This window comes from Miniopterus schreibersii (assembly GCF_964146895.1).
Source record: "Miniopterus schreibersii genome assembly, chromosome: 9".
Classification (NCBI taxonomy): domain Eukaryota; kingdom Metazoa; phylum Chordata; class Mammalia; order Chiroptera; family Miniopteridae; genus Miniopterus; species Miniopterus schreibersii.
This window is the reverse complement of record NC_138118.1, coordinates 12,093,929-12,121,898: the sequence shown is the minus strand read 5'-3', so window position 1 is coordinate 12,121,898 and position 27,970 is coordinate 12,093,929. Positions and strand designations below refer to the sequence as shown.

The following is a 27,970-nucleotide window of genomic DNA, read 5'->3' as shown; positions in this document are numbered from 1 at the left end:
ACCAGCTACTTAATCCTTAATGTACAATATGTGAATTGACTTTCCGATATACACACATAATAGAAAGAAAAAAAGACAGCATGGCTATAACAAATTACTGCGTTTTCATTTCTTGTCTGGATGAAGGTGGAACTACATCAAGAGCTGTCAGAAGTAAAATAGGGACCTGAGACACTGAGTTATTTTCATCGTATCTATACTTCTTGCTATAAGCAGAATCAAATTCCTCACGATTGGTTTTATTTGAATTAATTTTAAAATTTGTAATCTTGATTTTTAAAAACGTATTGCTTTGGAGGTGGGGGGGGGGCAGCAGCAGAAGCAGCAGCATTTTCCTAGAATTATGAATTAACAACCTTGGGTCCTTGTCCCAGTTCTGCACCCAAGCAGCTAAGTAATTCTGAACAAATCTCTGAAACTTCAGAGTCCTCACCTGTACAATGAGATTCTAAAAGGCACAGATGATGTTTGACATTGTTAATGTTCTACGTCACAAGCTAGCAGACCACGGGTACCCATAGCAACAGTAAATCTAAAGCCAATCGGCAGGTGCCCGCAGGCGCAGAGTGAAGCATCCCTACACGTCAAATGCTTTGACACCTGTGAATGGCTGGGCGTAAGGCGGGGCCGTAAATGAGTGACAGGTCGACCCTCCAATAGGCAGAGCGCTAGGACCTGCCCCCTCTGGCGCCCGGGCTGGAGCATAGATGGTGGGCGTGAGCTGGGCAGCTGTGTCCAACTCTGCAGCAGAAAAACTTCCCCCTCACTTGGTTGCCATTCACCAGGGAGAAAACCAGGAGCACGTGGGTAAGACTATGGGATTTGGAAGTTGTTTCCTGGGAGCCAAGACCGGAAGGCACCTCCCTCCACTTCCAAGTTAAATTCTGATCTCCGAGATCCCAGGAGGAACTGTTAGGCTCCAACAAGGGTGAGATCCTGAACTCACTACACTCAGGTCTCAACGAATTCAACACTTACCTTGTCACCGAGCTACAAACGTGGGGAGGTTAGCTTTTCGAATTTATGCGTAATTATTCTGAGGACCTGCGTGGCAGGCACAGAGCTACGGGACTTGTTATGAGGCTGAATTAGGAAATCCTCCCCAAGAGGACACTAAACACGAGGCAGGACAGCTTCAGACATCAAGAAGGGGAATTTCCCGTGCGGTCAGGCAGACGTGCCATTCCTTATCTTTCTCACCTACCCAGAAGAAAAAGTCCTGACATTTGTGCTTCAAAGCCCCGGCGTGCTGGTTCTAGCCGCTTAGAAGCTTCGGGTATTTTTATAGGTTTCTCTTGCTCGGTAATTGTGGCCTCCAAATTTATAATTCTCCTCATTCCACTCCATCCTCCCCCCTTTTCTGCTGTATAAGCTTTAATGCATCCCACTTACTACTTTTCTCTCCCAACCAAGACAGTGTCAGGGAACTGCCTCAGGGGAATCCCTATGAAAGCACTAAGAAAGCGCGGAGGAGCTACTGCCCACAAATCCGGCACTTTAAAGGCTTTTTTGTTCTAATCACGATTTCAGACTGAAAACCACGAGGAAAGCCGGCGCTTTCCTCCGCGGGGACTGCCCACCTTCCTCCCGGGTTGAACCTCCAGGAGTGAAAAAAGGCATCACCTCATCCCTTCCAACTTTCCGCCGACACTTCTCTACTTTGGCAGGTACTTTCCTCGTGACGCGAAACTCTCTCTAGCACCTCCGCGGGTTGCACGTTACCCACGCCTGAGGTTTTTCCACTGCGGGGTCCGCGCTCCCGGCTTGCTTTTGCTACTTCCCCAGACCCAAGCCCGCCCACCGGCGTCGAAGCCAGTTCTTCACTGGTCCGGATTTGCGCTCGTCTCCGCAGCGAGCCAATCAGAGCCTCACTTTCTACCCCAGGGATTTGGGAAACGGAAAAGACCTCGACCTGTTCCTGGGAGGAAGGCGGGGCCATCAATGAGTGACATGTCGATCCTCCAATAGGCAGAGCGCTAGGACCTGCCCCATCTGGCGCCCGGGCTAGAAAAGAGCTTTGATGCCGGCCGCAGGGATGAGTCCCAAGTGGCGCTGCCTGCTCAGCGGCTCCGAGGAGCGGGTGCTGCTGGTGGCCTTTTGGCAGGTGAGTGGTTTTGTTTGGGGACAGCGCTGTTGAGAACGTTTCCATTTTTAAACGAGGTGCCGTTTTATTCTGGAGCGCGGGAGGCCGGTTGCTGTGCGCCCCCGGCTCAGCCTTTGAATCTGGCGCTCGCCGGTGCGCCCCTGCAGCGCCACCCGCACGCCTCCCCCGGTCCCTCCGAGGCGTCCCTTGCTCGGAACGAGCCCGTCTGGGAGTCGCAGACCTGTCAGCCGGCCGGAGGGCTCGCCTTCCTCGTGGTGTCCTGAGGGCAGGAATGAACAGGAGTCGAAGGGAGGGATGGTCCCCTGTCCTGGGCGCCTGGCAGAGCCCCTTCCCTGGGAGGGCTCCTGGAAGGGAGCTCGGTGTCTCCAGGGCCAGCCACTATATTTAGGGCAACGGCAGACCTGACCCTGCGAGTCGAAGTAAACAGAAAAAAACCCTGAATGCCATGAGAGGAGAAGGAGGTGAACCTGCAGTTGTTTCATGGGGCGCCCAAATCTGGAGGCAAATCTCAGGTTCTTAGAACCACTAAAGCTAAGAAAAAAGCAAGTGCACTTTCCTCCTTTCAGAGGGACGGGGGCTGCATTGCTGGAGGAGGGCGACAGGAGTGCAGAAGGGAAGTCAAGTTCACAGCTAAGTTCTGAAGGGGAATGGGTTGTTAGCTAACTTATAACTCCCCTTCCCCAACCATCTTTCTTCCAAATTATGGAGGATTTATGGCTTGTGGATGGTACCAGAGTGTTAACTGACTGAATGCAGACTTTGGGGGGGAGGGGGGGCGGGAATCAAATACTACCTTTCACCTTAGCTGCTAAGGTTTTCCACAGTGAAAGCAGAACACCTGTCAATATGTCTTTTATTTTAAAACTGACTCACCTGAGACCAGGGATCAGGTTTTATCCATCTCTGTTTTCTCCTAGCACCCCCACACGCGGTAGGTGCTCCTCAAATGGTGGTGGACTTTAGAGAAGCATCAATTCAAACAAGTGTGGTGGAAGGAGCTCTGAGTTGCAGGTCAAGACACCTGGGTTTTCGTCTTGAAGCCGTTGCTATTTGTGTGATCTTAAACAAATCAACTCTCTGACTTGTAATTTTTGCATCTTTAAAAAGCAGATGCTGCCTTAGATTATTTCTGAGGTCCGTGCCTGTGTTAAAGGTGTGTTTTAAATTGAAGGTGATTAGACATTTTCCGCCACATAAACAAAATTGCGTTGCAGTAAATTCCATACCAATCTGTTAGCAAATAAAAGTTCCCCTATTTAAGCCAAATGGATCATGGGAGAAAATTTGATTGTTTTACAGACTGACCCTTGTACAGAGGTATAATACAGTAGAAAATGTCATTTTTTATTCCATCACCCAGAGGCAACCACTGTTAGTGTTTGGGTCGATCTTTCGGTCTCTCTTCCTCTTCTGCTTCCTACAGTTGGTTGAAATTAAGTGGCAGCTTTCATTTTAAGCAATGACTGATACAGATGTGTCAGCCATGCCTTCATCTTTGTATGTCTGGTGCGCAGAGAACAGAGGACACCCAAATGTTTGAACTGATAAGTCTCTTGAACGTCCTCAGAATGAAATCTGGTGGGAGCGAATGTTTATATGGGGAAATACGACTAAAAGAATCACTTAACAAAAATCGTTCACTGAAACTTGGCCACAAATATGGAAAAACAGACTTTATAAAATGTAAATTAAGTGTTAGCCGCCTCATTAAAGCATTTGGACTGTAGGATTGGTATGCTTCTAGGACTGTATCTTACCATCTAGTTTACCACCCCCTGTCCCCCACCAACACACACACATGGACACCACTTGATTTTACTCCCCCTCTACAACCTAATTTAACTTTCTCTCTCTACCCACCCTCATTTTATTTCCAGCTTTTGCTTCTGTTCATGCCATCAGCAAGGTAGGATCACCTTCAGGGGCCTGAGGGCTGTGCCAGTCTTCATGGTTAGGGAAAGCCTGCTTCATTCAACCCAGAATACCTCTCACTTTTTGGTAGAGTGCTTCACCATCATATCATTTAGTCTTCCTAATAGCCCCTTGAGAACAGTAGTTTCATTATCATCTTTTTGGCTAAAAAACCTAAAGTCTAGGGAATTTAAATATCTTGTCAAGGTCACACTGTCAGTAAGTAGCAAAGCCGGGACTGATATCCAGGTTTCTTCACTTAAACTTTTGGGATTTGGTGGGAATATTTGTGTTGGCAAAAGCTACTACTCTGGGGAAATAAGCAACCAGAGATAGGAAGGAGGTGTCGTGAGTGGGTGCTGTGCACATCGGTGATGCCACGCAGGCTGGAACAAGCAACATACCCAGGCCAACACATCTCATTACATATGTATGTCTCTTCCCTGTGAGTAGAGGTCTACCTGCTATGGTTTGTTCCCCTTGTAACAAGTCATCAATAACAGCTGTTTGTTAGTAGATGTGAAGTTGGAGAATGCCGGGGTAATTATAGTGCCTAGAAAATACCTGTAAGTGATAGCATTTGCTCCTGCTAAAGAGGTATTCTTATAATGCAAACACAAATGGAGAAGTTACTATAAAGCTTTAGGAAAAAGAATAGATTGTGGAACACTAGGTGCTTTTAGGTATAGTCACGCTGAACTTTTAATATTGAGCTTGATTTGGGGGAAGGCATATTTTGTTAAGACTCCAAGGAACTGAGCTCCAGATTTCATTTCCCTTAAGAACTGTTCCGTTTTACTTTATCAAACACATGGTTAGCCTCTCTTTTTTTCTATATCTTCAAATATATAGCCAGCCTATCTTCAGTAGAGTTAGATTCCTAATGCAGTGGGGGTTGAGTTACTCATTGATGATTTGGACCAGGGAAAACATCTGAGTGGTCTACGGTAGCATTTGAATGGTTAGTATTTTAGAATAAGCTTTGGATCAAAGCAACTCTTGCCGTCTATCTCTTATTTTGTGTTACTTCAACATTATATCATTGATCACATCTCTTAGTTTTTGGAAATAGAAAACGGAAAGTAAACTAAGTTTTTGGGCTGGTCTTTATCCTGTAATTTTACCCACCTGTTCATGAGTTGTCATACTAGAGTATTAAGACTTTATTACTTTTTGAACACCTGAGGAAGGGAGGAAGTACTGTCCTAGGAGCATTAGTTTGGAAGACAGGACAAGCCTCAGTTGTGGGGATAGGGGAGGTATGTGAAATTAATCTGGTTTAATAAGGGGCAGGAGTAGGAGGCAGCAGCAAGGTGGTTATGCTGCATTTGTTGAAACTACCTAGAGATTTTGGAGATATTGTAGAAGTAACTCAGTAAATGCAGTGTCTTGTGTGTGCATCAGTCCCTTATCTACCTACCCTCTTCATCCCTGCCCTGTCAAAAGGATGCTAATCTTGAAACATAACTTCAATTTTATGGTGGCATCTATGGAAAAAATAGTTTTTACTCTATAGCCAACTTAGATTATATATATGTGTGTGTGTGTGTATGGTGAAGGGTATTTGAAAATATAAGTCACATACAAAGTGTGTTTCTTTGCATCACTTGTTTGTTTCTTTATTGCCAAGGCAATTGCATAGCACCTATTCTTGAGCAAATATTCATTTGAAGTGCAAGGTACCGTGGCAGTTTATGAAGATGTCTAATAGAAGTAAAGAATGTCAAAATGACGGATTATCTTTTAGAAGTTGGTTAACAAGATGAATAATTTTTCCTTATAGTGTTTTCTTTAACTCATTATTAAATAATTCAGTTAAGCAACAGCAAGCTACTCAGACTGATTTAAATGTTCTCAGTATTGTATTTTGTGGGGAAGAAATACAATTATGAATGGGATACCATTACTCAAGGTACTTGATGTTCTGGCCAAGAATAACACCAGGTGATATAATGATGTTGGGATTATTCTGTGACAGGATGTTTAAAGTTTCAAACTAGTGATGTGATTTGTAAGTTAGAGTATGGTATCCTGCCAGACCAGGTATTCGCAAATTAAGGCCTTCTGGCCCACTGCTTGCTTTTGTACAGCCCACAAGCAATGAATGGTTTTTACATTTTTTAACGGTTGAAATAAATCAAAGAAGGACAACATTTCATGTGCATGAAAATTACGTTAAATTCTAATTTCGGTGTTCATACATAAAGTTTTATTGGAACACAGCCTTATTTATTCAGCTATGAATTGTCTACGGCTGCTTTCAGCTACAGTGGCAGACTGTAGTACCATATAGCACAACAAGCCTTAAAAAACGACCATTTTCCCTTTTACAGAAAGAGTTAAGCTGTAGTGTCTTTCATATTCATCTCCATCATGTGTCAACAGCCATTATCTTGCTGCAGGTTTTCATTATGTTACCAGAATTATTGCAAAATCCTCACAAGTATTCATATCCCTGGTTTTTCCCATCTCCAACTGTATTTGTAAATGCTGCCTAGTTCCCCTAAAATACACATTATTAAATGTTTAATGATGTCCCAGTGTTTGTAGAACCTACATTCTTTGGCACAGTGCCCTTCTTCAGCCATTATTCAGCCTTATCTTTCTAGGCTAGTCTCCTCCTACTTCCTTGTTATACCCTATAGTTAGGGTGATCATAATATAATTTTCCAAATGGGACAGTCAAGTGCGAAAGGGCCCTATAATAATTAGGTCGGGGAAACGGGCCTAACGCAAGATTGCTCTAGGCAAACCAGACATATGGTCACCCTACCTATTCTCCAGTCAGTTTGAATGGGTCGCCATTTTCCATATGCATCTGTTCCCTTGCCTCTACTCACTGTTCCTTAGGCTAGAATTCCTTTTCCTTTTTCTATAAATCTAAATCTTAAACATCTTTCCCATTTCAGTTTAAATTGTGCCATGTTCATGAAGCCTTACTCAGAAATAATCTCTTTTTCTACCTCCCTTATGAATGGAGTGCTCTCTCATGACGTGGATTACTTTCTGCTTTAGTGATTCTCTCTCTCTCTCTCTCTCTCTCTCTCTCTCTCACACACACACACACACACACACACACATACACATACACATACATGTCACCTTTCCCTCACTAGTCCCTTGAAGACATATCCGTGTTGGTTTCTATATTGCTCACAGACCTAGCATTGTGCCATGCTCAAATGGGGTTTGCAACACGTGCTTGAAAAATGACTTAATTAACCATACTAGGGAGACTGAGTATTGGGGCTGTCAATTTATAAATCATCCATTTTAATGTGATTAAGTAGTGAGGAAAGTTGGGTTCCCAAGGACTGAGGACAGAGCTTTGGGTGCCAGTGTGATAATATAACAGAGTGCTCCAAGGCATAAGTATAGGCTTTGGGGTCCCGCCTGCCTATGACAACTCTAGCTCTGCCAATTACAGCCTGTGTCACCTTGAGCAAGTTAACCTCTCCTCCGAAGTTTCTGCATCTGTAAAATGGGACTAATCACAGTATCTCCTCCATAGAACAATGGTTGAGGATTCAGATAGTTCGGAGCACATAGTGAGCACTCCATGAATGTTAGCTTCTATGACATCATATAATGTCATCATCATACTACTATTATTGGTGGGTAGGAATATACAGAGACCTAAGACCAGTACATAACAATAGAAGAGCTGGGGAAGTACAGTACTGAGGTCCTAAAGAATTTTTTCCTTGATGGAAGTAGTTTCAGAGTGTGAGTCCTTAGAGAAGATGGTCTCCACCTAGTAAGAAATAACTCATCTGCGATTTTTTGAGGGATCATTTCAGCAGAGTGCGCACAGCACAAGTTAGATGTCAGGGGACTAAAAACAATGGCTAGAAGAAAGGAAAAACAGCAAGAAGAAGGGGCGGGAAAATGAGGCACAGTCATGTAAAAGTAAATTTTTTTTTTTAGCCATACCATACTTTAAAAAGGAAGGAAGCCTGGGGTATGAATTCACTGACCTGTATGGCCCTTTTTTGGTATAAAGTAAATCATTAACTAAAATTAGTGCTTATTCAAGTGTTGGCAGCCCTTGCTGAGGAATAAATGAGGAACCCTAAGAACCAACTCCAAGGTGGTGAGCTTTACGAAAAATAAAACTTGATTTTGAAAAAGAACAGTTTTTTATTTGAGGGTGGGGAGTATATATTCTTAGTATGATATCTCTAAGTTGGGTTGACTGTTGCCCAACTTGACTTTGTGCCTTGAGGTTTTTCAGAAGAACAGTCATAAGCAGAGCCCTCCTTTATAGTAACTTAGTTTGTGTTCATTTCATAAAATGCTGCCTGGGTTTGGAAAGACAAGTCATAACTGGAGGTGTTCCTGTGAAATGAAGCCAAAGGAGCCTAGGTCCTCAAATCAAGACTCTGAAGTCTTCCATGATGAAGTAGGGAAAGCTCAGGGATTGGGGGAAGACCTCAGTTTGCCACGCAGTGCTGTACGTTTTTGAACAAGTTCATCAGAGTCTTTCTTTCTCTGTGGAGATTATGGCCATTCATGAACATACTAAACTGTAAAGGCTACAAAATATAATGGATGGTTATTCTTGGCTCTGGCTTTGCCGTTAAATACACTGGTATTCTTGAGTTAAAGCTTTAGAACATCTCAGGCCTGCCAACTGGCTGTTTGTACTTTGGCAGTTACCACTAAAACTGTCAAGCTTCAGCCTCATTAGCACAATATAATCATTTTTGTCTAACTGACTTTGAGTCCGTTGACACACCGACTAAGTACCTAGGTATGTGTCAAGAGGCACCCTAGCATCTATAGTTAACGGCAGTAAGTCAGAAGTCAGATCAGCCGTGAAGCTGCTTGCTGTCTAACAGGGCTCATAGGCCTCGAACAAGTAAAAGGTCACAAGTGACCCGTCGCAACTGCACCCAGTGTTGTAAAGCAGGGTGCTGTAAGAGTATATACCAGGCAGGCCTGACTACTTCCCAGTGGGCGAGAAGGAAGGGCAGAGAAGTCTGCCCAGAGCAGAGGTCCTCAAAGCATGGTCCTCAACCCAGCAGTATCAGCAACACCTGGCAGCAGATTTCAGGTCCAACCCCCAGACATACTCAGGCTCTAGAAGTAGGATGCTCAGCAGTGTGTTGCAGCCGATTCTGCTGCTGATTCTGATGCACATTTGAGAACCAATGGCCTATAGAAAATAACATTTAAGCTGAGCTCTAAAGCTGCACCGTTCAGTACAGTAGCCACTGGTCACGTGGCTGTTGAGCCCTTGAAATGTGGCTAGTCCAAATTGAAGATGTGCTTTAGTATAAAATACACACCAGGTTTCAAATACTTACTGTGAAAAGAAGAATGTAAAATTCTCATTAAGAATTTTATATGCGCCCTGGCCGGGTGGCTCAGTTGGTTGGAGCATCCTCCCATACACCAAAAGGTTGTGGGTTTGATTCCCAGTAAGGGCACATACTTAGGTTGTGGGTTCCATCCCTGGTTGGGGTGCATACGAGAGGCAACTGATCGATGTTTCTCACATCAATGTTTATTCCTCTCTCCCTCCTCCTCTCTAAAATCAATAAAAAGCATATCTTAGAGTGAGGATTTAAAAAAAAAAATTTTATGTAGATCATATATTGGAATGAAAATATTTTGAACCTATAGGGTTAAATAAAATGTACTATTAAATTTGATTTCACCTATTTCTTTTTAACTTTTAATGTAACTTTAGTACATATGTGGCTTGCATTATGTTTTGACACAGCTGATCTGAAAGATGGCTAGATGTCACTGAAAGTGTGAGACGGAAGTGGAGGTGCAAGGGAAGCAGTGATGGGCTGGGCAAGGGTTGTGTGTAGTATGTGCAGAGGTCCTGAGGCCAGAAAGAACATGGCGTGCTCAAGGAAATGAAGAAAACCAAAGCCTTGCGGGTCAGAGTAAGGATTTTGCTCTCTATCCTCAGATCAACAGGAAGTAATGAGGGTTTTAAATGGGGTGATCAGTATTCAGGAAGTTTGCAGTTAATAAAAGAGGGCAAGAGAGCTACAGCTGAATGTAGCAAGACTCAATCAAAGCCCCCCCAAAAAAGGTGGGGTGGGGGCATTTGGTTGGGAAGTACCATTGAGAGGGGACAGGACCGTTGAGAGGCAGGCAGCTATAACCTGCCCCTGTTCTTGCCCCAGCATATGAGGCACAAATACCTCCTACTCTAAAGAGAGAATCAGGCAACTGGGAGGTAGTTTGCATTCAGTTCATTTTCAGCTTGGTTACAGCTCAGAGCTGGAGGAAGCATTCCAGGAAGAGTCCAAAGTTGAGTGGGAGTTTGATTACAGAGCTGGGACTCTGCGGGGCAGTGGCAAAGGGTTTGGGGAAGGAGGGTCAGGAACAAGGAAGCCCAGCACATGTGGGGATTAGAGGGTCTGTCCTTTGAAAGAGTGTGTTGGACAATAACAGAGGAAAGCTAGGGTTAGAGGCCGGAGGCTTGGGGTCTGACCATCCCCTGGGGAATGGTGGCCTCCCCATTCATCTGTGGCCAGGAGGACATTTTCCTTTAAGTCACAGGTCATACAGTAGCAGACCCAATCTAGCCTGCAGACATGTTCTGTTTAGCTCACATTTTTAAAATGTATTCAAATGAGTCACCAGTATTTATATCAGATATCACATGAAAATGCACATTTCCAGGGTTTTTGACAATTGGAAGATCCAGGAATGCCAGTTCTCCAGTCTCACAGGGAAATGGTCTGGAGCTAAGTAGTACCTACTCCTTGTATTTTTTATGTAAATTTTTAGGAGCCGAAATGATCATTTTTATTTTTTTTAAAGACATTTATGTTAAACACAAAATGAAATCCACAGGTTCTCTGTGGTCTGACTCTGAGTCTTGCATTCTCTCCAGTCTCCGGTTTCAGCAGTCCCATCGTTAGTTCTTCAGAAAAGTTCTAAGAATGGACCCTTAATTCAGTGAGACCAAGTTATACAAAAGCCTCTTCCATTTACACAGGGTGGCATCCATCAGAGAAGCATGTATGTTCCTGCAGCTCACCACTGTTCCCACCACCCCTGTAGCCCAGCATCACTGCTCTGCACACTTCCGTCTGGCCATTGGGACGTGTGAGTTTGCAGGCCATGCCTTACACTGTAAATCAAACTGACTGGTGGTGTGTGTGTTGGCGAACACTTGGTATACCAGCTCCCATGATGATTAAAATCTTAAAGATTGCCAACTCTAAACCTTCGCAGCGCCTTTTGAAATATTTAGCAGTTAATTAAATGGGAAAAGCCTGTTGACAGCAGCAAGGAGGAGAGAGGGAAGTGATTTTTTTGTTTACCAGAGATAGATGCGCTAGCCTGGGACCTTACTCTATATTCACTCCCTGCACATCAGAGTGATGGATAGTCTTTGCGGCTGTAGTATTGTTTCTCTGTTCCGGTGTATATTATTTGGGGGAGGGTGGGGGCAGAGAAAGTGTTTTATTCTGTAAGCAAAGTAAGAAAATGCAGCAGATTAAAATACCGCAAAGCTTGGTGGTAGGTACCTGAGTGTTCCTGATGTTATTGCTGTATTTTTTTGTTCCTTTGGTAGAGTTCATAACCAAATGATGATGGAGAGGTGCTTCTGCCTACAGAGTTTGTGCATCATATCCCTCTTCATCTGAAGGGAAAACAGCTCGTTGTGTAAGGGGGCTTCTTGCTTAACAAGACAAAGTAAGGGCTGAGGCAGAGGAACAGTTGATAGCTTCTCTTCTTCATGGCCCTCCTCCACCACCACTAAAAAACAAGACAGTGAATGTTATGAGGGGTGGATCCAGTTTCTTATGGGCCTAAAGCTTCTACTACTTGGTGGATTGGGGCTCTTTAAAGAAACAATACAAAAATACCTTTATCTTGTAGATTTCTCTCTATCTGTCTCATCGAATGTGAACTCATAATTTGATATTCCAGTGCTTTAGAGGGAGTTTGTTCCAGTGAGGGCATCTGAACTTCATTAGCTTCATGATTATTCTGCTCTGGGCGCCAGTAGTCGCCCAGCCAAACACTGCCCAGATGCCTTTATCCCATTCTCTGTTCTTCTGACACCCTGATGCCCCTCTGGGCTGAGGGTGGAGGCATCGCTGTCCCTCTGGGAATTCTCAGTGAGGGCCTTCCACCTGAGCTCAGGCTCTTCCAGGGACCTCATGCTTTTCTCCCTGCTCCACATGCACTAAAGCTTCAAACCTGGTGCTTGACGAGAAAGGGAAATCATAAACCCAGCTGCTGGAGCCTTTCCACTACTTGTAGATCACCTCAATCTGCTTGCCTTCCTCACGTCCTCTGTTCGCCTTCCACCGAGTCTTGTTTTAAACCCTTTTCCCACCTTCAGGATCTCTAGGAATTAGCAAAGAAAGGAAGAAACTAGCTCTAGATTCCAATTAACTTTGTCACTGATGGTTATATAACTGTGACTGAATCACAGTTTAAATGGGACAGAAAATCTCCAGTTAATGGAGGTTGCCAAGAATGGCAGAAGACCAGGCCCCAATGTTCATATAATCTTTGCTCCCCAGTGTGGAAAATGCTGGGGTGGAGGTGGAGAGTGCTGGGCATGTAAACCAAACAGCATCTGTCAGTGAAGATAAGTCCACTGCGAGGTGCGTGAAGGCAGGCGGATGCAGCCAGGCAGCAGACTCTCTGGGCGACTGAGTGGGCCCAGCAGATCCCTGAGCCAGCAGCTTAACTTAGCAAGTATAGAACACCTTTTGGTCGCCTGTTCCACTTCACTAGAGTCTTCTCCTGCTGAGCTGTGGCTGGTGCATGGAGGATAGCTGAAGGGTTGGGAGGAGGAGACGGGACCTCCTTATCACTGAGCTTCCTCTCACTCCTACAAACCTGCTCCTATTAATCTGTTCCTACAGGCAGCATTTCTCATCTGCTTGCATGTGATAGCTTGTTTTGCATCCGGATTTATTACTGGCAAAAGCTCTATTTTGAGGCAGGTGAGAGATCATTTAGGTGAATACCATGTTTGGTGTAAACATTGCTTTAAATGACTTTTAATGTTGTTTGAATGTTGAACCTTAGATTTTCTTGTATGTGGTGTAGCCTGTGGCATTGAAGAGCTGGTTGCCACCAATCAGTAATTTATATACCAGATAAATGCGGTGGTTCATTGAATTAACATGTTTATTAACTTCTTCAGTAAGGTGAGACTGGTAAATACTCTTTTTCCACCAGAGGGAAAACAAAGTGAGAAGGATGCCGTCAGTCTAGAGTCAGCTACTCGTCATCTTTGTGGACATCTACACATCATTCTGGTGAATCCTCTCTTCTGTAAATAAACTGCCTTTGATCTGGCGGAGGTGCAGCATGCCATTAGAATGAAGTGCTCTCATTATTTCACATCATACAATTAACATACTATCTCGCCATCGGAAAATTTAAGCCAGCTAGGTTCCCTGTAATTAATGATCTGCAGAATATGCCTGTATGTGCCGTAGTATACGAGTTGCCGGATGTCTGATATCAAAACTGTTCAAAGGAATTATCCCAGTTTGTTTTAGAAACGGGCTGTTGTAACATTGTGCTTCCTTTCCCAGGTAGTCAGCTGAATGAAGACTGTACCTTACGCTTTTTGTTTCTTCTCTTTCTAGATGTATTTCTGTCATTGAGCATTGGCCCGTTGGAAGGCACAAGGGAAGCTCAGTCATCAGTATGTCCAAGTACAAACTGGTTATGTTAAGACATGGGGAGGGTGCTTGGAACAAAGAGAATCGTTTTTGTAGCTGGGTGGATCAGAAGCTTAACAGTGAAGGCCTGGAGGAAGCGCGGAACTGCGGGAAGCAGCTCAAAGCCCTGAACTTTGAGTTTGATCTTGTGTTTACCTCCATCCTTAATCGGTCCATCCACACAGCTTGGCTGATCCTGGAAGAGCTGGGCCAGGAGTGGGTTCCTGTGGAAAGCTCCTGGCGTCTGAATGAGCGCCACTATGGAGCCTTGATAGGTCTCAATAGGGAGAAGATGGCTTTGAACCATGGCGAAGAGCAAGTGAGGATCTGGAGAAGAAGCTACAATGTGACCCCGCCACCCATCGAGGAGTCCCATCCTTACTACCACGAAATCTACAATGACCGGAGGTATAAAGTGTGCGATGTACCTGTGGATCAACTGCCACGGTCTGAAAGCTTAAAGGATGTCCTGGAGAGACTCCTTCCCTTTTGGAATGAAAGGATTGCGCCTGAAGTGTTACGCGGCAAAACCATTCTGATATCTGCTCATGGAAATAGCAGTAGGGCACTCCTGAAACATCTGGAAGGTACCATCTTTATGCTACTACTTATTAGAGGTTGCCGATGTTATAGTTGGGCTTAAATAGAAAGGACATGGTTTCTAAGCCAATAATGCACAGTTTATGTAATAGACTTTCCTTCTCTAGTCTCTTTTGTCACTTCCGTCTTTTAAGAATCATTTAGTTCTATAAGTAAGACATTCTCTGCCTTTTCCATTCATATTACCTGGAGCAGTGGCTCTCAAACTTTAGCAAACAACAGAATCACTTGGAGGGAGAGCTTGGTCTACCGCAGATTGCTGGTCTTGCCCTCGGAGTTTCTGAATCTGAAGGCCTGGGACCCCAGCCTGAGAATTTGCATTTCAGGTGATGTTGTTGATACTGCTGCTTGGGGTTCTCCATTTTGAGAACCTGGAACTAAAGCTTTGTTGTAGAAAGATAAAAGGAGACTAGGGAGGGAAGACATTTCTGTAGAAATGTTACTCAAAGTAAACTTATCTGAGTCTTTCAAGATAAGTAAAATGATCTAGACTTCAGTTTTCCTCACGTTCTTCCAACTTTGAACAATCGTTGCTGTGTTTTCAGACCTAGGTGTCTTGAACAGTTCTTTTGTTCTGCTACTCTCTTTCCAGATCAGGCTTAGTCTTTGGGAGAAAGTTGGAGGAAGGGGAGGAATAAAAATGCCTGATTGGAGATAATCAGTACCCTCAGTACTGCTTAATGTTGTATTCTAAATCTATTGTCAAATGTACTGTATTGTTACCTGTTTCTTAAGGAACATGAACTAAGTGAACTCTCTTGAAGGCGCAAGCTCACCAGTTTTGGGCATCAGTGATTGCACTGTGACATTTTCAGGGCATTTCTCATCCCCCTTTCTCCCTTCACTAAATAATCCCAGCTGGCTGTGCTTTTTGACTGATCTGCTTTGTCTGGTGTTTTCCTGTCTGTCGTCACTGTCAGCAGTTAGTTTACTGATATTAGAATGCGTTTCTTGAACATTCCTTTCCCATTCTGCTTTACTTTTCTGTATGGGGCTGTGAAAATTGAAAGGGTTAACCTCGTATGTGAAGTAAGTGAAAATAGGTTATTTGTAACAAAATAAAGTGATCTTTATGAGATTTTACTGTAAACTTTTTAGCATGTGTTTTTTAGCCCTAATTTTTATAACCTGGCCAACAGCCAGATCATTACTCGTATACCTGCGTCCATTAGTTGTGCAGAAATCTAAGATCTGCAGACTTTATTGGCCATTAAAAACTTTATTGGCTAGACATGGCGCTCTATCTGTATGTGTGTGTATATATATCTTATTTACTCAACTATATAAAGGGTTCTATTCTTCCTGGTTCAGAATAGTCAAATGCTTGATTAAGTGATATGTAACTTCATCATTATTGGACTAGAGTACTTTATTGTTTGAAGAAGAGCTGAGGCTCCTCTTAGGACAGCAACAGACTGAAATTCAGAATTTCATATTTTCTTCTAGAAGATGTACTCTTTCTCACAATGCCAGTTTCTTTTTTCAGAGATGGAACTTAGCTCTCTTTGTGGCCAGACACCCTTTCCTAAAGAAAATGTTATCTCCTTCAGGATTCTCTTTGCTTCCCTGTCTTAGCTAGGAAATCCTCCCTTTGAAGACAATCTCCTGCTGTTCAGTACCATCTACTGTACTATCTTCAGATTTAGATGTCTTTAAGATTATCCTGTACCCAACCATAGCTCATTCGAGTGCCTCCTCCTGTTACTGCCTTGATGATTTAACTATTTGTTACTGTTCTTTTTTTGAAGGAAATAGAATGGTTTAACAAATGGTGGCAAAGAAGACTGTCATCACGGTGGGGATGGAGGGAGAATTACCTACGGAAGGCAAGGTTACACACAGAAAATTTTACTTTCTATATTGAAAGAGGTTTTGAAACCATTACTAATTTATTAAGAGACAATCAAATGGTATAGTTGCTTTGGAAAACAGTCTGAGTTCTTCAACAGGTTAAATATAGTTACCATTGGATCCAGCAGTTCCACTCCTAGGTATATACCTGTATTAGTTTCCTACTGCTGCTGTAATGAAGCACCAAAAACTGGGTGACTTAGAACAACAGATAGTAATTTTCTCACAGTTTGGTGGGCTAGAAGTCCTAAATAAAGGTGTTGGCAGGGTCATGCTCTCTCTAGTGGCTTTAGGAGAGAGTCTTTTCTTACCTCTTGTAGCTTCTGGTGTTTGCTAGAAATCTTTGGTTCCTTGGTTTGTAGATCCATCACTGCAACCCTCTCTTCACTTGGCATTCTCCCTGTTTATATCTCCATTTTTGTCCAAATTTCCCCTTTTTATAAGGACATCAATAGTATTGGGCTAGTGCCTACCCCAATGACCTCATTGTGACTTGGTTACCTCTATAAAGACCCAATTTCCAAATAAGGTCATTTTCTAAGGTGCTTTGACCACTGGGGCAGAAATGAATTTACTGGAATCTCCGAGAAATATTACTAGGCTTTAGTCCTCAGACTTCATTTAACCTTTCTTTTGACGGTCTTTTTTTTTTTTTTTTTTAAGTTGGAGGTATGGGACTAAATCACATTTTAGAGATAAATTAATTTGAAGCAAACTTAAATTATAATTCTTATCCCTATTACTATTTACAGGCTTTATATAAATGTTTCATTTGGGGAATAATTGATTAAAAACCTTGGTGATCGTGTTGGAAGAGGTCAATTGTGAGAGACTTGGGTAGGAAGTATGTGACAGTAGAAGACGGAGCAGGGCCGGCAGCTGTCTGCATGGAGGAAGGGAGGTGTGCATGAGGGAGACCATGAATGGAAATGGTAGGCTTGGTGGCCAGGGAGGATGGCAGACATTCAGGAGAAAAAAAATTCTCAGAAAAGCCAGAAATATGCCATTAGGCACAGGCCCATGGCTGGGGAAACAAATGAAGTGTATGTGAGGACTGAGATTTGTCCATAGGGAGACAGATGTAAGGATGGTTTGTAATGTTGGCTCATCCATCCTGGGTGGAACAACTTTGCTCCTTTTTGGCCTGTAGTGCCCCCTGGTGGTACTGTTGTTAAGATTCTTGGAGTTCTTAAAAGTTGCTGTGATTCCCTATAGTGATTTACTCTCATGCCTACCATGGAGGAAATTATTTCCTGTGCTTGAAAAGGACTGGAGTATATTTCAGGATCACCTCATAAATTATCCCTTATTTTGGGAGTCCTCTAAATGTCACTTTCCACTAATAGAATTTCTCTTGTAGTGTACATCAAAGTATAAGACCCAAGCACTCTACCCTGGCTCAGTGGCTCAGTTAGTTGGAACTTTGTCCCGTCCCGTACACCAAAAGGTTGCAGGTTCAATTCCCAATCAGGGCACATGCCTAGGTTGCAGGTTTGATCCCCAGTCTGGGCTGGTATAGGAGGCCATCTGTTGATGTTTCTTTCTCACATTGATGTTTCTCTCTCTCCCTCTCTCTAAAAAAGCAATAAAAGTATATCCTTGGGTGAGGATTTAAAAAAGGAAAAATATCCAAGCATTGTATGTCACAGCTGTAATAATTAAGCATGAGTGACTTTCCCAAGATCAGAAGAAACTGTGTATTTCTTCCATGCCATTTCTGTTAATTTAGTGAGATTTCAGCCCTTTTAAAATGTATTCTAAATATATATGCTCCCTGGAATGGGAATGCCAACATTTGAACTCTTATCTCACCATGTGTAACTTTTAAGAGCTCAAGTTACAGGACTTCACGTGGTACTTGATAAATTTTCAGCCTTAAAAAAAATATTCCATTGAATTTGGATGCTAGCTTTCAAGACAAAAAATTAAGTGAATATCTTATTAGGGGGAAAATACAGATTTTCGTTTTATAAGAACTACTTGCCAATTTGTGTGTGTATGTTTTGTGTTAAAAAACATATATCATAAAATTTACCATCTTGATTGCCAATTTATTTTTACTGTAAAGTTATATGACCATAAAACCCATTTTCTGGTTAATATCTTTTATCCCAGAGCAGTTACTAATAACATCTCCTTTCATTTTCAGAAGTGCCCCAGCTTGGATAAGTTATATGGTCACATTACCACTATAAAATGTTAGCTTTCACTAGTATTAAGAAAGTACCCTTGAAATGAACGTGATCAGATTCCATATGTCCTGTAAACACAGAAGTTGCTATTTTTTTTTTTTTTTTTTTGCATTGATTATAAAAGTAAAAATGCTTGTGGTTGTAGATTCATCTGATTCCTAGTCATGCTTTTCAGATATGTTTTTATAAAATTCACCCCTATAAAACAGGATCTTTCAAAGAACTAGGGCAATTTTTCCCTATATTGTCTTTAAACTGCCTGACAAACAAAGCATTTTATGTTCTGCTGGGAAGGAGTGTAGTAACTGATAGAATCAATGCCAGAATGTTGCCATGTCATAAAAATACTTTCTTATTTTTTAAAGACTGTAACTTTGGGGTAGGAAGAATGTTGACCCAAATAACTAGAATATTGGTTGACCCTGAAATCTCAAAATGCCTCTACTACTAAAACTATTCTAGTGTTACTATCTTTTCTAAATTGTATATACCTGGACAATGAGGAGTGTGGATTCTTATGACATTATTTTGTTTCTCAGCGATTTGGTGTTATGACATCACTCTATAGGCAGTCAAATCCTGACTGACACTTCTTCCATTTGTGGGGAAAAACACAGGTACTGTAGAAGGAAAATGAAATCCAGACCTCAGATGACTTGGCCATGAGCACGATAATTAGATGGGGTCATGAGTTCCACCCAAACACAGTTCACTGAGTCTACACACGATGACCAGCTGGGCATTTTTGTTTTAATTTTTTTTTTTGAAAAGTAGCCCTTCCCTTGTTTTATTTTTGTTTGGAGTTACTGTGTTATAAGAAGCCAAGTCAAGAGCATCTTTGGCAGGTAAACCATAAAAAGGTAAATTGATTCAAGTAATTGAGTCTTAAATTATTACTGCTGTTACCCTAACATTATAGTGTGTGCATGGCTTTCACATTGTAGTCTGTGCATGGCGTTCCCTAATGCAGCTATACAAGGTGGCCCTTTTTTGAATGCATACTTTGTGCCAAATGCAGTTCTAGGCATTATACGTGCATTTCCTGTTTAATGTTGGAACTAACACAAGGCTCTGAACTCACTGGAAAGCTGTGGTTCAATACTGTTTTTTTCCTGCTCTTTAGTGTATCTAGGTCCTATTTTTTTATTTCATTTGATCAGTCATTGATCACTAAGCTGTTTTGCTGAAAGAAACTTCTTTAATAGAAGAAGCAAACCACTGATATACCTAACATCATAGATGAATCTCAACTGTATTATGCTAAGAGAAAGCAACCAGGCTCAGAAAGCTGTGTAGTCATTTATGTGTTGAAGTCCTAACCCCCAATAACTCAGAATGTGACTGGAGATAGGGACTTTAAAGAGGTGATTAAGGTAAATGAGGCCATTAGGGTAGTCCTAATCCAAAATGACTGGTATCCTTTTAAGAAGAAGAAATTTGGACACAGACACACATGCAGGGAAGACCATGTGAAGACACAAGGAGACCACAGCCATCTACAAGTCAAGGAGAGAGGCCTTAGGAAAAAACACTCCTTGATATCTCTAGAATTATGAGAAATTTTCTGGGTTTTTTAATTTTTGTTTTTAAAGTCATTTTGCATTGTTTGAGTCCATTTATATGCCATTCAGGAAAAGGTAAGACTATTTGGTCAGAAAACAGATCCATGGAGGAGGGTAGGCTGTAATGGGGCACAAGGGAATTTGGGGGAATGATAGAACTATTTTGGACATCAAAAAGGGTGAATTTTACTGTGTGTAAATTATACCTCAATTTTAAAAGACCTGCCTTTATCTAGTGAAATGACCGTTGCTCTAATTGGGACCTTGCCTTTTGTTTCACAAAATAATAGACTAGCTTGTCAATTAGCAGAATTGAATGAAAGTTTCTATGTATATCTACCTGGCCCTTTGAAAACCAACCTGGAGGGCATCATTATGCTTTCTCAACGAACACTTGAGGAGCTATTGGTGCTGACTTTATTTAGCATCTAGACCATGGTCAGTATAGGGAATTGCCTTTGAAAGTCCTTCTTCATTCTTCCTAAGAAGTTTTATACAAGCTGCTGGACCGTGGAATTTTGTGCTTGAGGTTATGAGCTCCGTTAGTAAAGGTTTTTCTGCCCCCAAACTGTTTCTTCTCATTTGCCACCTAATTCTAAGTTTGGTTCTTAATTGGGCCTTCCGTCTATCTTGTTTCCTTTTCACAACCAGCTAGTCCAGGAGTGGGTCAGTAGGGGCCTCCTGGAGTCAAAGCAGGATGCCAGCACCGTGAGAGGTGGGTGCTACTGACTGAGAGCTGGGCGACGCTCTTGTTCGAAGAACTGCAAACACAGGAGCCCAGGTATCAGTGCCTGGGCCTGATCATGGCCTCTACCCTGTGAAATTACTTATTTATGTAATATCTCTGCTCTTAAGTTATATATAATTTTGGGATTTCTTTACTTTTAACTTGATAGTAATTCTTAATACTTTTAGAAGAAAGAAAACTTAAGACAGCCATGAAATATTATACAGTAAGGAAATTCCTACTTAAGGGACTGCTTTACTGATTTTTAGCAGCACAGTTACTACGTGTGCTATATTGACAAGTTCAGATTGAAGCAGGGCCCACCTCTCACTGGTTCAGACACTCTTGGCACAAAGTTCCACCCTGAAAACTCCTCTCCCAGGCTTAGTGTCTAAAAGCATGCTGTTCTGTAGCGTCCCAGACAGGCGTGTGTTTCTTTCTCTGTGGTTGGCATAGTCACTTCCTGTTTGTTTCCTGCTGGCCCACAGTGAAGGCAAGGCCAGGTCCTGAACCGAGACACTGGATGCTGTCTGCATCTAGCCAGCGGAAGTGGATTGTTTAGTCTGGGTTCAAGCACAGGGCTAGGCAGTTTCAAGTTTGGAATTAGAGTGGCATGCAAGAGGCTCATGAAAGACAGACTTGATCCCTGAAGAATTGCGTACAGCTGTACACATAACAAGGCACAGAAGTGGTCAGATGAAATTAGAGAATCAGGGAGGAAAGGTCAGCTGGAACTCGCTGTGGGACAGGGACAGACGAGGCGGTCACCTTTGGCATTTTAGTGTGATATTTTCAGAAGCAGCAAATTCAGGTCTGTCTTCTATGAAACAAATAGTAGCCTAGTGGTATAGTTAAACTTTCTCTTATAAGTATAATTGATTTATAGAAATCTTTATTTTTAAAAGTTGTAGGCTATTTAACTATAAAATTAAATGTAGAATGGATTCTTCTCTCTGCCTTATTCTAAATTGAGGCTGTTATCCTATCATCATATTACGATATTCAAACAACCCATTTGCAGTTGTTCCACAGTCATTCTTTAAGCTGTACATATATAGCATTCAGATCTTAAAGAATTGTAATTAAAAATAGATAGGTCATGTATAAAATTCAGAATTTCTTGCGTTAGCTTTTACTTTGGCAATAGAAGAATACGGAACTCTTATCACACATACCCATCAGTGGGGTTTGAATTGTGACTTACTCGATTGGGAAAGGGAAGTGAGGCATGGGTGGGACCTCATACTTGAATGACTTGGTCAAAACTGTTTTCCTCTTTTTCTAGTCCCCCAAAATGTGCATGTTCGAAGTAGGGTTTCCTCTTGCCCTACAACAAATCTGTCTCCCTCAACATCTTTCCTCCTGTTTCCTGATATTCAAAGATTTTAGGCAAATACTTTGGAGAAAACCAAAGATAATACATAGAAGACAAGTTTAATGTGAATTGTTTACTTTATTAACACTAAGTGCAAACAGTCTTTTGTTCAGCTCTTTCAGTTTTCTTCTTTTCTTGCTAAAGTAATGAAGGGAGCACAATCTTTAATCAAGGCTTCAACAGTAAAAGACTAGACTTAATTTGAAAGCCCAGAGAGGTCAGATTCATTCATTTCAGCCACGTGCTGAGGGCTTGTTAGATCAGGCACTGGTCTAGGGTGAGGGTACAGCATCTAGAATTGGACACACAAAGTCTTTACTTTTGAGGAGCTATGTCTCCATTTTCATCTCTTTCTAAAACTCAGCCAACACTGTACCTATGAAAAGGCCTCAGAATGCTTTCATGTATAGGTTTTATGCATTTGAGTTTTTAGTTAATGTCTTAGTCCTTACAGCCTTTATTTATTGTAAAAACTAGACATACAATACACACAGTTGTAATAGTGGATGATAGAGCTAAATAATTTCAGGACCCTAGCAGCCAACACATAATAGTGGTCCTTACAGTTCAACAAACATTTACTAAATTCTTGCAGTGCGTGAGGAGGCCCTATTCCAAGATCATGGGCGATACAGGGATCGATAAAACATGGTTCCTGTTCAGGGAGCTTATAATCCTGGTGGGAGAAGCGAGCACTTGCACAGCCACCTCCAACAGAAGGCAGTGTGAGCGGTGTAGTATATATACAGTGATCTTAATAACAGTCTGTAGTTCCTGTTTCTGCTACAGTGACTTGGGAGAGGTGGCTTATAGGTACAGACGTAACTTTCTGAAGTCAGTCCTCTGGGCAGAAAATGAAGTTTGAATTTATCCTCATGTTGGCCTTGAGTCATTTGACTTAACACCAAACTTTTATCATTTCTTACTTGACATATCCCAGTCATTTAAAATTGATTGCCATTAACTCCTAGAAGCTGCTGCATAAAGATTCAAGAATTAAAGGCAGTGGTTGGGGTCTCAGACGGGTGGCTGCAGAGGGTGATGGAGAACCGTTATGCAGGGTGAGAACTCTGTGATGTCCAGAGCATTCTCGGATGCTGTATGAAAAAACCTGTGGCAGTTATCAGACAGAAGATGGGATCTCCGGCCACTAGTTTTAACTTTCATATGATGTTCTAGTTAATGTGTTTGTAGCATGATATTGCATAATATAGCACTGAATCAGTTTGGTTTAATCCAGTGCAGATGCATTCTAGCCTTAGGAGTTCTGCTTGCTTAACTTTCTTAGGACAAAGAATGTGACTTATGCCAAAATTGAGCAATGAGTAATGGCTTCACTGTGGTTTTTCCTAATTTGCTATTTAAAATTTAAGTCTCATTGACTGATTATTAACCTGTCTAAGCATTTAAAATATTTGTAAGTAATTAGTCTGCTTTGTGAATGGCTTGAGTAGTCATTAAAGTGGAATGTCAACTTTTTTTTATTGGAAATACTATTTTTGTTGAGCTCTCCTTCTTTTGTAGGTGAAAAGTTATAGTTCTCGCATCCTTTGTTTAGTTGGCTCTTTGATTTGATCCCACACAGGTTACCCATAGGCATGCCCGTGAGAGTGGTGCAGATCTGGTTAGATCTGAGGCCACCATCAAACAAGAACTCTTTTATAGAGTCACAGACTGCTACCCCCAAACCTCATCATTAGTGCAGTGTGTTTGCTGATTCGAGGGGATCTGACAAATGTGTTCATATCCTTCACTAGTTTTGAAAACATGAGAACACTGAGTACTGGCTTCCAGTGTCGTGAGCAAGAGAGCATCCCCGAAAGGAGTCTTTCCACAATGCCAGGTTTATTAGGACACACCTCCCCAATAAGACAGTAGAGTCACACGCAGGTTCACACAGCAAGGGGGAACTTAAGTGATAGAAGAGAGCAGAACGAGCATCCGACGTGAAGTTCCTGGTCACTGGCGGTGGTGACAGGTGGAGAGGCCAGCATCAGTCTCAAGCCAGGTGGCTGCGGTGGTGGCACATGTCCGATAAAGTGGAAGGACTCCAAGTGTGTCCTGCGGTACAGCCAGGCATGAGCGTTGGGTGGTCGGACCTCTGAGCTCTTATAGCCCACAAAGGGTGGGTGTCCTACTCATATTGGCATCCAGATGGAGTCCTTATCCAAGTGTCCAGACTTGTGGTTTGGCATTCTGGGCCCCTCCTAAGGGCATTCTCCTTGTACCCCATAACCTCAGTATTGACATAGCACTTGACATAACTGTCATGGCTGACAGATATGTTCTTTTTTTCCAAGATATTTTGGGTTATTCGGAGTGCCTGGAATCTCCATATGGATTTTAAGATCAGTTTGTCAATTTCTGCAACAACAAAAAAGTCAGCTGAAATTTTGATAGGGATTGTGTTAATCTGTATGTTAATTGGGGAAATAGTGTTTTGTAGTGTTCAGAGTATAAGTTTTGTACTTCTTTGGTTAACTTTATTCCTAAGTATGTTCATTTTGTTGCTATTATAAACGGACTTGTATTCCTAATTTCATTTTTTATTTGCTCATTACTACTACAGAAATGCAATTAATTTTTATATATTAATCTTATCTCCTGCAACCTGGCTGAACTCATTTATTGGTTCACATAGTTTTTAGTGGGATTGTGTCATCTGAAAATAGAGATAGTTTACTTCTTTCTTTTCAATCTGGATGCCTTTTATTTCTTTTTCTTGCCTAGTTGCCCTGGTTAGAACCTCCAGTACAATGTTGAATAAAAGTGGGAGCTTAGTCATTTTAAAATAAAGTCCTAGGTTAACTAATGGTCAGTGATGGGACCTTCAGAGCGTCCCCTGGATTTGAGGTGAGAACTGGGTTCTAAAGCCTCCATGGCCACCTGGCTCCAAACCACATGCTGGTGAATTCTGCCCCTGCCGCCTCCAGGGGATGCGTGTAGCAGCTGAGGTGCATCCAGCTGACAGCCAGAGGGCTCTTAGAATCCTTCCCGCTAAACAGCTGGCTGGCTGGTCTGAACCGCCCTGTTCTGGCAGCTTCAGTTTGGGACGATGATCTTGCGCAGGGTTGCAGTGTGGGGATAGTTTTCGTAGTCCACCCTTTAAATCTTCTATGTGGAAGAGAATTCCTAGGAGGGATGAAGAAGCACTTACTGTGCTATACTTTTTCATGTTCTCCTAAATCCATGCCTCCTACCCTACACCCTTTGTAATGGTAAAAGAGGAGTGTGTGTTTCTTTTTCAGTTTGAGCGAGGGAGTGGAGGACCAGAGAAGTCACTTGCCTGAAGTTTTAGAGTCAGTCTGCCGATGGGCAGTGTACTCTCCGTTGTTTCGTAGCCGTCTGAGCACATACAGTTTGTTCATTAGAGTCCCAGGGTAGCTCTTCTGGGCCTAGAAATGAAGTTCTAATAAAGAACTACCCAGTGGTTGGGATCCAGTGCTATGATTCTGTGACTTTTGGCTGGTGCTACAGTTATGCCCATCGGTTACTTAAAATGACAAAGTACACTGAGAACTAACTGCTGATACCTTTTTCTGCCTTCGTCACCTCCCAAGTAAAGGTGAACCCTCAAACTCTTCCTTGGAACTCGCTCCCCCTCGGTCCTTTCTATTAATAAAAAACAGCAGCATATGGTTAAAATGTAGAAGTCTATGTAACGAAGGTATGTTTTTAAAATAGATAATTTGAATAGTTTCAGTTACCTTTTAATTTGCTTAACTCTGTCCCTTTTCTCCTCCCTTCTCTTTGCCCATTTTGAACTCAAAAGAACTTGAAGGCAATACTTTGTACAGTAGTTCCAGACACTTGGGTTTGAATCAGGCTCTGCTACTTACTATCTCTGTGATCCTTAGTTTGCTTAACCTCTCTGTGCCAAAATTTGTTGCAAGGAACAATATTAAAATAACCTCATAGGATTGCAGCAATGATTAAATGAGTTATTTAACACATATAAAGTGCTTAGAAGAGTACATGGCATGTAGACTGTACCCAGCACATGTTAGCTGTTTATTGTTAAAAGTAGTCATAATAATAAAAATATTACAACTACCACTGCAACTACTATAGTCTTACTCTAGCTCCAGCTCCTCTGGTCAAAGTTGAACTACCTGTAATTAAGCTTATTTAAAAAAAAATTGAAGGCGATTTGTCCGTTACACACACCTTCCTCTCCTATCGGTTGGGATGGTAAGGGACAGGAGGAGAATGAGACAGGTTGACAGGAAATGACCTACGATTTTCTCCTGGTTCCCCCCCTTTGGGCTTCCTAAGTAGCTAGGAAAGTGTTCCTCCTGACTGGAGCTAGCCCTGGGCATTCCTTGCTCACTCAGTGTTGGAAAACCAACCACATTCTAATCTATAGATGTAGGGGTTAATTTTAGCCAGCCTGGGGACAACATATAAAGGGGGGGGATTCAGAAAACCCTCCTTGGTCACTTTCAGATTTTTCAAGATGGATTCATGTGGAAAATCAGCAACACAAATGCGGGCATGAAGGGAATAATTTTCTTTTTTTTTAATTCTCACATGAGGATATTTTTTCCATTGCTTTTTCAGCGAGAGTGGAAGGGAGAGAGAGAAACATCGATGTGAGAGAGACATCGATTGGTGGCCTCCTGCATGCGCCCCAGCCAGAGCCAGGGATGGAGCCTGCAACCAAAGTACATGCCCTTGGCCGGAATGGAACCCGGGACCCTTCAGTCAGTGGGCTGATGCTCTAACCACTGAGCCAGACTGGCCAGGGCTAATTTTCATTCTTTTAAGATTTAGATAGGAAACATCCAGGATCAGGTTGTCCCCAAAGGTATTTACCATCCTAAGATTTGATGTGATGTTAATTTCTGTCTTAGGTTTTATTTTAATATTGTAACTTCTGGGAAGTTCTTGGCTCCCAGGAACTGTAGCTAGAATCCCTCCCAGTGTCTGGCATGCTCCCATACAGGCAGTTAATCTGGGACTAGGTACAGGTGCAGTTAAAGCAGCTGAACAGAACCCAGCGCCGTCTTTAATGCCCTGTCCCCTCCTCTCAATCCGCAGGCATCTCCGACGAAGACATCATCAACATTACCCTTCCTACCGGCGTCCCCATTCTCCTGGAACTGGATGAAAACCTGCACGCTGTTGGGCCTCACCAGTTCCTGGGCGACCAAGAGGCTATCCAAGCAGCCATCAAGAAAGTAGACGACCAAGGGAAAGTGAAAAAAGCTGAAAAATAAAGTCTTTCCCAAGTGCTGGCTAGGGATAGCTGCAGAAAGGAGTGGCATGTGGTGTGTTATGGTGCTGACTCTCTCTTTTTTTTCTTTTCCTGATTTTTTCCAGGGCTAGGCCGTGAGGTAAAGTTTGTGCCAGTAACTAGGTATCTTGTGTTGGCCTGGGTAAAGACATTGGGGTGCCTGAGTGCTTATGTCATAAGCCTCGTGGGTTAGCCCTCCTGCCAGCCCTGTTTGAGTTAGCCACTAAACGAGTCACCAGTGGGGGTTTATTAGTGTCACGAGTTTCTGAGATGGGAGACTGATAGTGGAGGTAGAGTGTAAGGTGGTCATCATTCAGCAAATCATCATTGAGTCGCCACTGACAGGTACTAATTGCTCTAGTAAGAAGTTCACTTTTACATTTACTAAGGCTTTCTGGGATGATAGGAAAGGGTATTAGATCACACACTATACTTAAGTATTTATTATTAGCCTTTTCCTCTAGGAAAAGGGATGTTTTCATAGGCAAGATGAGAGGCCCATTAAATGGGAAAGCCACAGATGGGTTCCCCCAAGATAGCCAGCCATATACAAGGCCCTTCGCTCTGTCTCTAGTCCAGAGACTCCTTTGACATTTGGTGGAATTCCTCTTTGGCAACTAGAAATAGCAGCACATAGACAACTGTAGCTGTTTGTGTTCGCTTGTGTTTTGTTTTTGTTTTCTGAACCTTAATCTTTGGGTACTTAAAATTGGTTTAAAAATAAAGTTCTGTGACCAAAAATGA

The 27,970-nt window shown here is 42.4% G+C and overlaps 1 protein-coding gene and 1 long non-coding RNA gene across 7 annotated transcripts in view; one reads left to right on the top strand and one right to left on the bottom strand.

Moving 5' to 3' along the window:
* Positions 1–1,873, bottom strand: part of LOC308562170 — a 68,381-nt gene extending 66,508 nt beyond the window's left edge. For all 3 annotated transcript variants that reach the window (XR_013999586.1, XR_013999587.1, XR_013999588.1), the window contains exon 1: positions 1,624–1,873. This is a non-coding gene — a long non-coding RNA (uncharacterized lncRNA). The remainder of the gene's footprint in view (positions 1–1,623) is intronic.
* Positions 663–27,970, top strand: BPGM (bisphosphoglycerate mutase). Of its 4 annotated transcripts, none has more exons than XM_081147992.1 (5): positions 663–807; positions 1,531–1,667; positions 1,969–2,104; positions 13,609–14,270; positions 27,031–27,970. In XM_081147992.1, the coding sequence occupies exons 4-5, from the start codon at positions 13,670–13,672 to the stop codon at positions 27,207–27,209; spliced, it is 780 nt and encodes a 259-aa protein (XP_081004118.1). In that variant the 5' UTR covers positions 663–807; positions 1,531–1,667; positions 1,969–2,104; positions 13,609–13,669; the 3' UTR covers positions 27,210–27,970. The 4 variants fall into 4 exon arrangements, with proteins under 4 accessions (XP_081004118.1, XP_081004117.1, XP_081004116.1 ...); XM_081147991.1 differs by having other exon boundaries at positions 1,885–2,104; XM_081147990.1 differs by having other exon boundaries at positions 702–928.